This window comes from Cyrtonyx montezumae, unplaced genomic scaffold (genome assembly GCF_038088225.1).
Source record: "Cyrtonyx montezumae isolate F1298 unplaced genomic scaffold, pur_monq_1.0 scaffold_57, whole genome shotgun sequence".
NCBI lineage: Eukaryota > Metazoa > Chordata > Aves > Galliformes > Odontophoridae > Cyrtonyx > Cyrtonyx montezumae.
Genome location: NW_027072064.1, coordinates 182,509 through 196,220, shown reverse-complemented (window position 1 = coordinate 196,220; position 13,712 = coordinate 182,509). Strand labels below are relative to the sequence as shown.

Genomic DNA, 13,712 nt, shown 5'->3' with positions numbered 1-13,712 from the left:
GGGCAGGGTCTGCCCGTCCCACGCGTAGAGGCGAGGCCGGCACTGGGGTGTCTGATATATATATATATTATATATAATAGAGCCAAGACTGACTGGTTGCTGTTCGATGCTGTATAATCTGTTTTATTTTCACCCTTCCGATGGTAAAGAAATTTATTGTTGTTATTATTATTATTATTATTTTTTGAAGAAAAGCCCACTGTTCTTCACACGTGGGGCTCAGGGACTCAGGCCCTGCTCCTCCTTCTGCCCCCCAGGCTTGGGGAGGGTGTCCCGCTGTTGCAGCAGCTCCTGCAGCCGTGTGAAGGCCTCACATGTGGAGGGGAAGCTGTTCCTCTAGGGAAAGGGCAGAGGGAATATGGCCAAGCCCTGCTTTGCCAGCAGACCCCCTGTGCCCAGCTTACCTTCAACGAGAGGCGCATCAGCCCCAGCCCCCCCCCGGCTCCATCCTGCTGCTGTCTCTCCAATGCAGCCAGCAATGCACCCAGGCCATGCTCTGTGATGTGGTTGTCTGTGGGGGGAGGACAGGACCGTGGGGATGAGGCCATGCTGCAGCCAGTCCCTCCTCCAGGCCCACACTCACCAGACAGGTTAAGGTTGAGCAACACCCGGTTCCCAGGCAGGATGACATTCCCATCACGATGCCAGCCTGGCTCCAGCAGAGGGTGGATGGGCTCGGGTGGTTCCAATGCCTGGGCACATCGGGAGGGGTTCTGAGAATGTGGGGGTCATGGCAAAAGGTGTCCTCCCTCTCAAAGACCTACGGTTTTGCTCACTTCAGTGATGTGCTTCTCTTTGATGACACTCTTCAGACCTCGGCTGCGGTTGGGTCGGGGGTCTGGGGTGTGCATCGCTGCAGGAGGAGCAGAGTGGGAGGAGCTGTGGCAGGAGCAGTCCCCAGCATGCCCCCCTGGCACCCTCACTCACTCTTCTTGCTATGCTTGCCATCTTCCTTCCGCAAAAGCTCCTGCAAAGAGCAGCAAGCTCAGCCCCACTCCACCCCTTGGACAGCACTGCTGGATCCCCTGTGACCCCCTCCTTGTACTGGGAATTGGGGAGACTGAGGCATGGCTCCAGCACTGCCCCCTCTCAGTACCCAAAGTCCCCCCCTCCCCATCTTGGCTGCCCACCTCCTCACCTTCTTTTTGGTCGTGCCCCTGCTCTGCTTGGCCGGAGACAGCTTGTCTGCAGCCACACTGCCCTGCGGACTCAGGGCATACACACTGCTAGATTCAGCCTGCTTGGCGATGCAGAAAAGAAGGATGCTCAGGGATAGGGGCCCCAGAACGCAAAGCCCCCACCCCACACCCAGTGCTCACTGTACGGAGCTGTCCCTGCGTCTCCATCAGCAGCCGCCTCCGCTCCACCACCTCCTTGTGCGTCAGCACGAAGGGCTGCAGCACCTCCGCCAGCTTCAGGGCCCCCGCATCCCCAATGTGATTGTGTGCCAGGGACAAGGAGAGCAGCGAGCGGTTCCAGCGCAATCCCTGGGGGAGAGGGGGGTGAGAAAGGTGCTGGGAGGGGGCACGGGCAGCACCCAGCTGCACCCCCAGCCCTACAGCCTCCACACCTCAGCGATGTGCCCTGCGCCGACATCAGAGATGCGGTTGAAGCTGAGGACCAGCGAGAGCAGGCTGCGGTTGGAGGAGCTCAGGGTGGAGAGGCTCTGCCCCAGCAGCTGTGCGGCCGCATCACCAATGCAGTTGTTGCGCAGAGAGAGATGGGACAGCCTGGGGTGAAGGTGTGGGGGGGCTCATTAGGGGTTACCCTGCAGCCGTGGACCCATTAAGTGCTGTTCACAGGGAGGAACTGGCACTTACTTACTGCTGGTCCCCATCAGCACATGGAAGGAGTGCTTCAGCAAAGGGTTCCCCTCCAGTTTGAGAGACCTGGAGGGTGGGGGACAAACAGCACTGAGATGTTCTTAATATTAATTGTGAGACTGCCAGCTGCCCTCCCTCCCTGACTGCCTACCAGAGCTGGGGGCACCTCGCCAGCATCGTGCCCAGTGCAGGCAGCATACAGTCAGTCAGCCCAGCATTCCAGAGGCTGTGGGGACAGATGGCATCACTCGACCATCCCCATTACAGGGCAGTGCCTGGGGGCCACCCGCACCCCTCCATACACACTCACTGCAGTGTCTGCAGGTTGCCCAGGGCGGGCAGGCACTTGCTGAGGACACCCAGCATCTCCTCCTCCACTTTCCAGCCTGGTAGATGCAAAAGATGGGATGGGGGAAAAGCCTCCAACCATGACCTCAGCCACCCTGGGGTGGAGGAGGGGGGGAGCTGGTACGGCTCACCCCTTCCCAGTGCTGTTTCCCCCACCTCGCAGGAAGACCCTGCAGACGCTGCAGGGGTCGTCGTTGTTCTCCAGCTCCACCTGGATGCAGCGCTCGCCCTGGCTGCAGGACTCTGGACCCTCGGCTGCAGGGGGAGTAGCATCTCAGGAACCAAACCCCAATCCTTCCTGCCCCCCCAACTGCCCCCAGACCCTCACCGGCTGCAGGGGAAGGCTGCACGGTTACTATGGGGACGGAGGCAATGCCAGCCCGGGCGCAGAGCTCAGCCAAGTCCTGCTCCAGGAGCCCACTGCATTGGTACTCCTCTGCAGAAGAACACAGTAGATGTGTGCGAGTTGGGCGGGGGGGGGGGGGGGGCTGTAGCCCCTCACCCTCCCCATTTCAGTAGGCTCAGCCTTACCCACACCTTGCTCAGATCTCTGCTCCTCCTCCTCCGGGGCCACCGGTGGGGCCACCGGTGGAGGCTTTTCCCGGACGTTTCGCTCCCTCCGCCGCCTCATGCTGCGGAAGGAAGGGTCTCAGAAACCCCCTGAGCCGGAGGACACTACGGGGGTCCCAGGGCTATAGGGACTACGGAGGTTTTCAAAGCGGGGAGTGAACTGTGAGGGTTCCTACGGAGGTCCCATAGGGCCAGAGCGTTCCAAAACGGTCACACCACTCCACCGGAGCGCGTCTCCAAGACAACGTGCGAGGTGGAGCCAACACCGAGTAGGTGGGGACTGTACGGGAAGGGGTGGGACCGTCCCGAAAGGGGTGCGGTCTGAACAGAGGAGGGAGGGAGGGGTGGGAAGGAACCGTGGTGCGCTGGATCCTCCGCTCCCCCATCTGGACCGTCATGGAGCTGTCGCGAGTCCAGCCCCCCCCCCCCGCGCTGTTATAGTACTCCTGGGGGGGGTGGGGGGGGTGGGAGGGATGGGAATCACAATGGGACCAATCGCTGCGCTGTTTCTGAAGCACCATTGGACTATTTCTGGGCCAATCGCTGGGCTTGCACGCAGGTAATTTCAGCCAATCACCGCGTGCGCTTTGGATCCGTCTTTGCGCCGTCGTTGCGCCCGTTCCTGTTCCGCCACGCGGTCTGCGCGTCTCTCTCGGACCGCGCTGGGCTCTTCCCCGGTTCCTTCGTGGGATTAATGCGGCTCCCAACCCAGGGCAAGCGCTGGTGTGTTCCCGTCACCGTCCCTCACCGGTCCTTCACCGCAGCCCACCCACTCCCATCACCCCGTTTCCACGAACACGACTCCTGAGTACACCGCTCCCACAACCAACCCGGCTTTATTTACAGCGGTGCCCCTAGGGCTGGGGGACAGCGGCGGCGACGACAGGGACAGTCCCACGGCGGGGTCCGATCCCGCGTGGACCTGGGGCTGCCCGCTGCCGTCTCGCGGTGTCCCCGCTGCAGGGCAGTTTCCCGTCCACGTGTCACGAGACAGCGGGGAGGGGGGGGGGGGGGGTGCGGGGTTCCTCAGCGATCCTTCCTGCGGAGCGGGGGGGACGGCGGGTGGCGGACGGGGGGTACGTCGTAGTGGCAGGGGATGTGGCTGTTCTTGGGTGAGTCGTAGTGACTGGGAACGTCCGGGACTGGAGCTGCTCCCTCTGCCCCTCCCGGACTGATCTCTGTGCATAGAAGAGGTGAGCAATGAGAGTCCCCTGTCCCCAGGGCTGTGCATCCCCCAGGATGTGCCCGCCACCCCGGGTGTGTACCTTCCTCGTTGCTGTCGGGTTCCTCCAGGAGCCCAATCTCAGCGTAGGACATCTCCCGCTGCACCGGGGACTTCATCTCCATGTAGCTGCCCTCGAGGGCCTTGGCAGGAGGTGAGGGCACGTCCTTGATGGTGGCGTAGGGGTTCTCACTGGCCAGAGAGCTGCCGCTGGCCCTCAGCCCCTCCTGGGGATGCTCTGTGAGGGAGGCAGTGGGGTCCCCATCACCAGGATGAGAGAGCAGCCGTGCCCAGATGGGTCCTATTCAGATCCCATCCACCTTCCCCTCTCCATCCCATCCCTGATCCATCCCATTCCCACCTCCTCCCTATTCCCAGTCCAATTGATACCCGTGCTGTAGTACTTCCCCAGGCTGCAAGTATAGCTGTAGCTGTAGCTCCGGTCCATCTGCCCCCCACCTGGAAACCAGGCACCATGACAGCTGAGGGAAGGGGCCTCATTGGTCCTCTCCACCTCCCAAAGTGCTCCCCCAAATCCAGGGGTGCCACCTTCCCCGGAGCTGCCTTCTCTTACCCCTGGGTCCCTGTGGTGGTACCCCCAGGTGCTTCCAGTCAGGGGGAAGGGTGGCATTGCCTTCAGGGCCATAGGGCCTCTCTGTACCAGGGAAAGGCTGCGAGCTGGGGACCTGGAGCCAAAACAGGAGCCAGCATGACCTCACAGTACCATAGTGCACTGTGCAACACCGTGCTGCACTGTGCTGTTGTCATACAACACAGTGAAACGTGGTGCCGTGTGCCTTGGTGCATCGTGCAAAAACTGTGCCACCATGGTGCACCATGACGTGCCACGCTGCACCACGGTATCGTGCCATGTCATGCTGCACTGTGCCACCAAGCTGTGCCCTACCTTTAGGGAGCTGGCTCTGTCCTGGTTGCCGGGGGCAGGCAGCGTGCACTGGGACAGCGTGTGGTAGCTGGGGTTGGAGTAGTAGTGTGTGTGGTTCGGTGGCACATCTGGAGGGACAGACATCAGCCCTGGTGCCAGGGGACCCGGAGCCGTGTCCCTGCGTACTGCTCACCTGGCACCACATACTCAGATGTGTCCATCCGTCCTGCTGTGTACGCCACGGCCAGGTGCCGGTTCTCTTTTCCCTTCTGCCGGTGACGATAGCACAGTGCCACAGCCACCACGGCCACCAGCAGAGCCACCAGGGCCACCAGGCTGACCACCATCCCCAGCGTGCTGTAGGCCAACGGGGGGGCAGGCACAATGGTGTAGGGTTGATCGGGGTTCCCTGTAGATGAAGGGGATGGGGACAGTCCTTAGGAGAGGTGGGGGTCTGGCCCCCCATCTTGCCCCCCACCCTACCCCATGCATACTCACCAGCCTCACAGTGGGGCCCGCTCCTGCCTGGGGCACACGGGCACATCCCGCTCACGGGGTGGCAGGTGGCATTGTGGGGACAGCGACATAGCTGGTCACACTGCAATCCAAAGGTCCCGGGGGGGCACTCTGCAGGAGTACAGAGGGTGGGTGGCTCCAGATAGCTCTATACTGCCCATACAGTGGCTCCAGATCACTCCCCCAGGACCCCCAGGCTGCACTCTGGGGGTGCACAGAGCCACAGCGAGGGACAGGGTGTATGTGTGTGTGTGTGGGAAGAGGCTTCACCTTCTTCACAGCTTGTTCCTGTCCATCCTGCAGGGCAGTGGCACGTCCCTTCAACTGGGTCACATGTCCCCTTGTTGTGGCACTGGCAGCGCTGGGAGCAGGCATCCCCCCACGACCCAGGTGTGCAGGCTGGTGGTGGGGCGAGGAGATGATCAGCCCCCTTGGCACCAGCCCTCATCCCCATCCCCGTGTCCCCATACTCACGTTGGGAGCACTGGGGGCCGCTCCAGCCTGCAGCACAGAGGCAGGCACCGGTGGCATGGTGGCAGGAGGAGCCGTTGGCACAGGAGCAGCTCAGTGCACACCTCTTTCCGTAGCGTCCAGGAGGGCACTCTGCAGGCACAGGGCTGCGGTGAGACGAGCGCATCCGGCCTCAGCCCCATGGGGTTCAAGGGATGGGGAGAACCCCCCTGTGGGGCACTCACGGCGCTGGCACATGGGGCCACGGAAGCCTGGGGTGCAGGTGCAGGACCCATCCTCAGGAGAGCACGATGCTCCGTTGCGGCACATGCAGGACTGGCGGCAGCCCCGGCCCCAGGAGCCCTGCGGGCAGCTCTGCTTGCACTGCAGCCCTATGGGCAGCAAAAGCAGTGAGGGACAGGGGCAAGGCACAGCGGGGTACCCCCACCCCGGTTCCCTCACCTGTCCACCCGGGCAGGCAGTGGCACTCTCCTGTGATGGGATCACAGCCGTCCGCATGGGCACACTCGCAGCGCTGCCTGCAGCCAGCACCGAATGTCCCATTCTGGGGTACAGGGATGAGGTCAGCACTGGGGAGGGTGGTGGCACAGAGGAGGGTGGGACTGGAGGTGGAGGTGTCAGAAATGGTGGCACCGAGGAAGGTGATATTGGAGACGATGACACCAACGTTGCAGTGCTATGTGGGGACACTCACCAGGCAGGGCTGGTGGCAATGGGGGCCGTGCCATCCTGGGGTGCAGCTGCAGACCCCACTCTGGGCACTGCAGGTGGCCCCATGGGCACAGTTGCAGCTCTGATTGCAGCCAGGACCCCAGGTACCATCAGGACATGGTGTGGAGCAGTCAGGTCCATGCCAACCTGCAAAGCAAGAGGGTGGTGGGGTGAGCATAGGGATGGCCACGGGTCACCCCAGCTGTTGCCAACCCCTGTGCTGTGTGCCCACCTTCCTTGCAGAAGCAGGAGCCATCAATGGGGGAGCAAGCAATGCCATGCTGGCAGGAGCAGCGCTCTGAGCAGTTCACCCCAAAAGTATCCGTTGGGCACAGGGAGGAGCAGTGCTCATCCTGAGGGGAGGGTAAGAATGTGGCAAGGCTGTGAGACAACAGAACTTTCCCACACATAGAGCTGGGAGGTGACAAACTATCTCCCTCCCTCCCCTTGGCGCAGTGATGCTGGAGGAAGAGGGGTGACCCCAAAATTGTGACCTCCCAGAGGACCCACCCCGACATTACATGGGTCCCAGGGACGCTGAGCCTTCCCCCAGGAATGCCTGGACCCCAAACTGCCCCCTGGGATAAGCAGACCCCAATACTGATCCAGAAGATGCTCTGAGGGTGTCCTCCCCAGGGATCCCCCTGACCCTCAAGTCCCCCCTCCACCACTCCCTTTGTCCTCCCCATGTCCCTGCAGTGGGGTCAGCTTGGGGACGCACCGTGTAACCAGGAGGGCAATGGCAGTATCCGGTGGTCCCATCACAGGTGCCCCCGTTGAGGCAGAGGCAGAGCTGCAGGCAGCCAGCCCCGAAGGTGCCAGGGGGGCAGCTCTCATTGCAGAAGAGCCCAGCCCAGCCCGGGTGACACGAGCACTCACCAAGCAGCGGATGGCAGCTGGGGGCACACACTCAGAGCCCAGAACTCCCAGTCCAGGCACTGGGTGTACTGGGAGTATGATATGTGGGACAAGGGGAGGGCACGCTGCCTACCTCTGGCTGTGCTGGGGGTGACAGAGGCAGTGGCTCTGGCAGTGGATGCCATAGAGGCCGGGCAGACAGCGGGGCTCCTCGCAGCGGCTGCCCTGAAAGCCGGCCTCGCACAGGCACGCACCATCCACGTGAAAGCACTGCCCCCCATTGGCACAGTCACAGCTCTCCCTGCAGTCCTGCCCATACCTCCCCACTGGGCACCTCTCCCGGCACCTGCATGGGGACACAGAGGGTGACATGGCCCCAGGGTGGCACCCAGACCCTCTCTCCCTGCCCCAAGCTGAGACTGTGCAGCTTGTTGCATGCCAGGATGCATTCAGATCCCACTCCGGCAGCGCCTGGGCTTGGTGACCCAATCCCCTGCGTGTCCCATTCCTGTGTACCAATCTTTGTGTGCTGCTGCCACTCCATCCCCCGTGCGCCCCATCTCCATGTCACCCATGTCCCCATTCCTGTGTACCTCCACCCTGTGTCCCCCGCACCTCATTCCCATATTGCTCCCCGTCTCCCCCAGACCCCCAGCCTCCCGTGCCCCATCCCCACTCACTGCTCTCCTGTGAAGCCTGGTGCACACTGGCACTGCCCCCCCAGGGGGTCACAGCGGCCCCCATTGTGGCAGTGGCACTCCCCCTGGCAGCTGGGGCCGAAGCGCCCAGGTGGGCACGGCATGGAGCAGATGTCCCCCTGACACAGAGCAGTGGGGTGAGCGGGGACCCCACACCGTGGGGGAGAGGGGGAAAGGGGGAGCTACATCCCACCTACCATCCATCCATGGGGACAGACACAGGTGCTGGAGCCGGGGGGGTGGCAGATGCCCCCATTCTGGCAGGGGCAGTGGGTGCTGCACAGTTTTCCCTCTGGGCACGGCACCTCACAGCTGAAGGTGGAGCAAGGGGTGAGCGAGCAACCAGGACACCCTCCCCTCCAGACACCGTGGGGACCCTCACTCACAGGGGGCCGGCAAGCCCTGGGGGGCAGAGGCAGGCACCAGTGGAGGTGTTGCAGGGGACCCCGTGGTGGCAGGGGCAGCGGAGGTGGCAGTCGGGGCCGTAGGAGCCAGGTGGGCAGGGCTGGTGGCACAGCGGTGGGATGAAGCCGGGGGGACAGGCACAGACCCCACTCAGGGGGTCGCAGGGGGCCCCGTGGTGGCAGTCACAGCGGTGCTCGCAGTCCTGGCCCCACGAGTGCTCATCACACTCTGTTCAGGTGAGAACACTGCTGCATCCCAGGGCCCAGCCCCACTCACGTCCCCATCTTCATCTCCATCACCACCTCCAGCCCAGCCCAGCCCACCTTCATCCCCATCTCCCCATCCCCATTGCCGTCCCCATCCCCATTTCTGTCCCCATCCCCATTGCTATCCCCATCCCATCCCCAACTCCATCCCCATCCCCATCTCACCTCATTCCTTTCCCCATTCACCCCCAGGACACCACTCCACAGAAAACCCAGACCCCCATGAAACCCCACAGTCCCACTCCATCCCCAGGGGTCCCTGTGCCCCCTCCCCACTCACCACTGGAGCAGTCAGGTCCCCTCCAGCCCGGCTCACACTGGCAGCGTTCAGGGGCAACGCACCGCCCATGGACACACTCCTGGGTGCAGCGTGCTGCAGGTACACAGCTGAGAATTAAGCAGGGGACAACCCAGGGCCCCCCTTGCCCCCCCCCACCTGCCCCACTCACGGACGCAGGCATCCCTGCTCTCGTAGTAGCCCAGGCAGCACTGGTAGCGCCGCCGGTAGTCGGTGCGCACCGCCTGTCGGTACTCCGTGCGGTACACCACCCTGTGCCCAAAGCAGATCCGTGAGGATGAAGTGTGGGGAGAAACCCCATTGTGAGCCCCCTCCCACCCCCCCCCACACGTGGGTCATCACCTCGTGGGACCGCTCCCATTAGCCATATGGGACATCATCCCATGTGCTGTGTGGGGCAGCCCTGCAGCAAGGCAGGAGAGCACTGCGCTGGGCATCAGGATGCTCCATGCAGTGGGGAGGGGGAGGGAGCTTTGCTGGGGTCTTGGCTCAGCCCTCAAGCCCTCACCTTTGCTGCGGGCAGGTTTGTGGCAGTCCTGGTGCCCCTGCACAGGGCTCGGTGGAGGTCACAACATGGGGTTTGGTGTATGACTCCTTCACCGCTGTCGTGAAGCTGCGTGGAGGAGAAGGCACGAAGTCAGGGGGTGGACCCACGGGCATCCCCAGCCCAGTATCCCCAGCACAGCTCCTACCTCTCCCAGTAGCTACAGACGTTGGGGTCACTGGGGTGGAGGGCAGCCAGGAAGCAGGCGTGCAGTGCCAGTGCCACGGTCCTCAGCACCATCCTGCATGGAAGCACCAAGCTGGGCTCACACACGCTGCTCTCCCGCTCCCCACCCACCGCCCCCGGCCCCGGCCTCCCCACGGGGCTGGGTCTGCATTCCTGCGTGCGGGGGAACAGCTCCAACCCATCTGGGCTGCCAAAGGGAAACTGAGGCACAGCTGTACGGGTGGCCCCGGAGCTGTGCAGGCCCCACAGACAGACAAAAGTGCTGCGGCCATGGAGCTGCAGCCGTCCTGCCCCACAGCACTCCAGGCCTACCATACAGCTGCTCCAGAGGTGGGCTCCAGTGCTGATATCCCTATGTGGACCCTGTCCTCATCCCCATCTTCATCCTTGTCCCTATCCCTGTCCCCATCCCAGGGCTCCATCTTGGCATTGGCTCCCCTCCCACAGCACGGGGGTCAGCCCATGGATCAGGGCACTGGATGGCTCCCTGGGGCTGGATATGGGGCACTGAGGACACAAGGGACACTGGGGACATTGGGCTGACCCATCCCCAGGACTGGACACAGTGCACTGGTTGACACCATCTTGTACAGATGACAACGGGCTGAACTATCCCCAAGGATGAACATGGGACACTGGGAGACAGTGGGGATGCATCCTGGCATCTCCCTGCCCTCGGATCCACAGTCCCATCTGAGGGATGTGGGGATGGGAAGGAGTTAACCCCCAGGCCCTGGCAGCCTCCCTGCATGGCCCCGTTTCAACGCTTTTAGTATTTATTTGCCGCTGCGTTTCCTGGATCCTCTGGGCTCTTGCTCAACCAAGCACAGGACAGGCGCTGGGAGCACAGCCAGCTCCAAACGGGGCCACGCACTGCAGCTTTTAGGGGTGCACTGGGGTTTCTGCAAGATCCAGCAGGAAAGGATGACAGGAACCCGTGCACTGTCCCCATTTGTCACCAGGACCCCGTCCCAGTATCCCTGAGCAGCACAGCATGCCCTGAGCACGCAGCACTGTGTTTTTGGGGATGGCTGTAGCTCTCCAGTACATTCACATGTGCTGCAGGAGGAAGCAGAGGTTTCCTGCCCCTCGCAGCTGGATTCATGGATTCACGGCTGTTTCCTCAACACCAGATCAGTGCTGGGGACACCCCGAGATGCCACCCCTGAAGCAAACACCCCCCCCCCTCCTTCTCTTCCCCACGGGGCTGCTTTGCCTTCGTACAACAGCACAGTGCAGGGTAACCCCACCAGAGCAGCCCTTCCTTGTCCCAAAGCAGTGCCATTTTTCTGCTGGAAAAAGCGTTTAGTCAGAGAGTTTCCCCCATTTCCCTTCAGGTCCCAGCGGCCGTTTCCAGGGTGAGTAATTGCTCGCCTGCTTCCGAGCCTCCCGCCCTGCATTTCTCCTCCCCAGTTCGGGACCCCCGAACCCTCCCCACGGCCCCATCCCCACTCCAGCAAACCCACGCGCTGGGGGGGCCAGGGCCCCAGCACTGCTGCAAACAACAGGAACCACTCGGAGATGCTGGCAGGAAAAGTGAGGAGTCATCAAAACACGGCCCCATCTGGTGCTAATTGGGATGTGGGGGCTGGAATACCCAGCATGGTCCTGGGGGCACCACAGAGACCCCCAGGAGCTGCTCCTGCATTGCCCCAAGGACCCCCTCAGAGCCTCTCCAGAGCAGGGAGTGGTGTGTCCCCATCCTTGGGAGCTCCAATCCCATCTGGGGACAGGGTGGCACTGACGTGCCCCAGCCCCACATTGCCCTCACCCCGGGGTGGTCACATCCCAATGACCCCCGTTGTGATTTGAACCAGGCAGGAGGAAGGGAGGGGACATCCCCAAGGGTTGGGGATGATTATCCTCCCCCCCCCCCCCCTCCTCCCCAAATCCTTGTCTTTTTCCTCTCAGTGTGACATGGGTCAGGGAGCATCGCCCGCAGGCGCTGGGACCCACAGCCCCACATTGTGCAGCGTGGGAAGATGGGGCCGAGGGACGATGTGTGGCTCCAGCACTGTCCCCATCAGAGACACAGAGCCCAGGAAGGGCCCCACAGCTGCTATCTCTGCCCTGGTGCTTCCTACACCACGGGCTGACGTGTTTCCTTCGGGACTGTGAGCACGGTGGGGACACTGCAGGGATGGGGATAGGGATAAGGACAAGGATGAAGATGGGGATGGGGACATAGGGTCCGCAGAGGGACATCAGCACAGGGTGTCACCGCAGTGTCAGTGCTCCATCCCACGCTCCTGCCATTCCCATGCCACCATCCCTAGGACACCCCAGAGCCCCCTGCCAGGGGCCAGGACCCCCCTAGGCCACCCCACTGGGACTCCGACCCCCAGAACGTGCTCACCTGGCCGGGCTGGGCTGGGACAGGACGAGACGTTACGGGACGTGATGTTACAGGGTCGGTTGCTGTCTGAGCTCTGTGTGGTGGAGACTCAGCGCGGCCGTCGGAAGCAGAGGGAGGGCCCGGAGCTGCTCTCAGGAAGTTTGGACTCAGAGACAACTACGGAAAAGGGGGAAAAAAAAAAAAAAAAAAGCATTATTATTATTATTTTTTTAACTTTTCTGGCCAGAAACCAACAGGTCTGGAACAAAAGCACCACCAGGGCCCGAGGCAGGGCGGGCCGGCAGCCACAGCCCTCCCGTGGGGATACCCCGTTGTTGGTCCGACCTCGGCGGCACTGAGGAGCGGTGCGGGAGCGGCCCCGCATCCCGGGCTGCCCCGGGCGGTCCCCGCGGTGCGGCCGGACCGGGCATTGCTCCGGGGACTGCGGGCATCGGGAGTCCCCCGGCCGAACAGCAGCATCTGGTGGTGGATGCGAGCAGAGCCGGGATGAGAGCAGAGCACGCCTCGTCCCGGCACCGGCACGCGATGTGCTCGGCATCCCGGCCACGCAGCGTCCCCGCATCCAGCCCACGCAGCATCCCCGTGTTGCAGCATCCCTGCAGCCCAGGATCCTCGCCAAACGTCATCCCCACGCCGCGGGATTCTCGGCAATGCTTCAGCCTCGCAGCACGGGCACACGTTGTCCTGGCATTCTCGGCATGCATCTGTCTGCCCTGCACCTTGGAATCCCGGCTGCACATCACCCCCACGGTGCAGGTTCCCAAGCCACGTACTGTCCTGCATCCCAGGCACTCATTTTGCCTTCTCGTGCACATGCCATCCCAAATTTCGGCTCTTCTAGCCATGCTGCATCCCTGCACCCTAAGCTCAGGCATCTGCATCCCTGCCACACATCATCCATACATCATGGGATACCCCTCCACCGTGTACCCCCCCACACATTGCACACTCTGCCCATGTATCACCCCGTGACCTAGGGTCCCCACCCACATCTCATCCCCACACAGCATCCCCGTGTCAGGGTCCCCACGCTTTTGTGGTCCCCCCACATTGCCCCCTCCCCATGCTCAGCCGCTCCCCTCTCCCAGCAAGCATGTACATTAGCTGGCCTCAACTGATGTCAAGGCGCCATTAATTGCCTCTCCTCGTTACAGTAATAGCTCTAATCACTCATAACGATTTTCACGTCCCAGCGTGGCTTTGCCGCTCCCCCCTGCCCACTCGGGCTCCATTAGGATGCAGCCCACCCTCAACCACAGGGCTGCCCCAAATGGCCCTGCCTGGAGCTGGGCACTGAGGATGAGGACACAAGGGTTGCACCTTGGGGACAGTGGGACCGGGATGGGAACACCTGAGCTGGGAAATGGGAGGAATTGACCCCCCCTCCTCCCCCCCCCCCCGGCTCTTAAATAAGGCATCCCTGTGGTCACCAGGAAATGCTGCTCTGGGACACTTCAGCAGCACTTCAGCTGCACCTCATTAGTGTCAAGATGACCATGCAGCCCCCCCCCCGCCCCCCCGAGACCCCCAGGCCGGGGGGAACCGGGCCCACAA

General features: G+C 62.7%; 2 protein-coding genes across 3 annotated transcripts; both read right to left on the bottom strand.

Annotated features, from left to right (window-relative positions):
- Positions 1 to 102: 102 nt before the first annotated feature.
- Positions 103 to 2,802, bottom strand: LRRC71 (leucine rich repeat containing 71). Its single transcript, XM_065748927.1, is given in 15 exon segments — positions 103 to 336; positions 405 to 522; positions 524 to 558; positions 561 to 692; positions 777 to 853; positions 928 to 967; positions 1,139 to 1,237; positions 1,320 to 1,487; positions 1,571 to 1,730; positions 1,821 to 1,889; positions 1,975 to 2,049; positions 2,134 to 2,209; positions 2,328 to 2,426; positions 2,500 to 2,607; positions 2,703 to 2,802. Coding segments are annotated over 15 exon segments (1,473 nt in total). The 3' UTR covers positions 103 to 219.
- A 763-nt stretch (positions 2,803 to 3,565) lies between these two features.
- Positions 3,566 to 12,233, bottom strand: PEAR1 (platelet endothelial aggregation receptor 1). Of its 2 annotated transcripts, none has more exons than XM_065748897.1 (23): positions 12,159 to 12,233; positions 9,765 to 9,857; positions 9,581 to 9,685; positions 9,224 to 9,324; positions 9,055 to 9,147; positions 8,490 to 8,736; positions 8,301 to 8,415; positions 8,086 to 8,222; positions 7,539 to 7,751; positions 7,269 to 7,443; positions 6,780 to 6,900; positions 6,531 to 6,694; positions 6,278 to 6,380; positions 6,061 to 6,207; positions 5,840 to 5,968; positions 5,636 to 5,764; positions 5,348 to 5,476; positions 5,043 to 5,285; positions 4,871 to 4,977; positions 4,538 to 4,649; positions 4,354 to 4,422; positions 4,007 to 4,201; positions 3,566 to 3,919 (listed from the first exon to the last, which is right to left on the bottom strand). In XM_065748897.1, exons 2-23 carry the CDS (start codon positions 9,854 to 9,856, stop codon positions 3,768 to 3,770), a joined length of 3,078 nt encoding a protein of 1,025 aa, XP_065604969.1. In that variant the 5' UTR covers position 9,857; positions 12,159 to 12,233; the 3' UTR covers positions 3,566 to 3,767. The 2 variants fall into 2 exon arrangements, with proteins under 2 accessions (XP_065604969.1, XP_065604970.1); XM_065748898.1 differs by having other exon boundaries at positions 5,043 to 5,258.
- Positions 12,234 to 13,712: the final 1,479 nt, after the last annotated feature.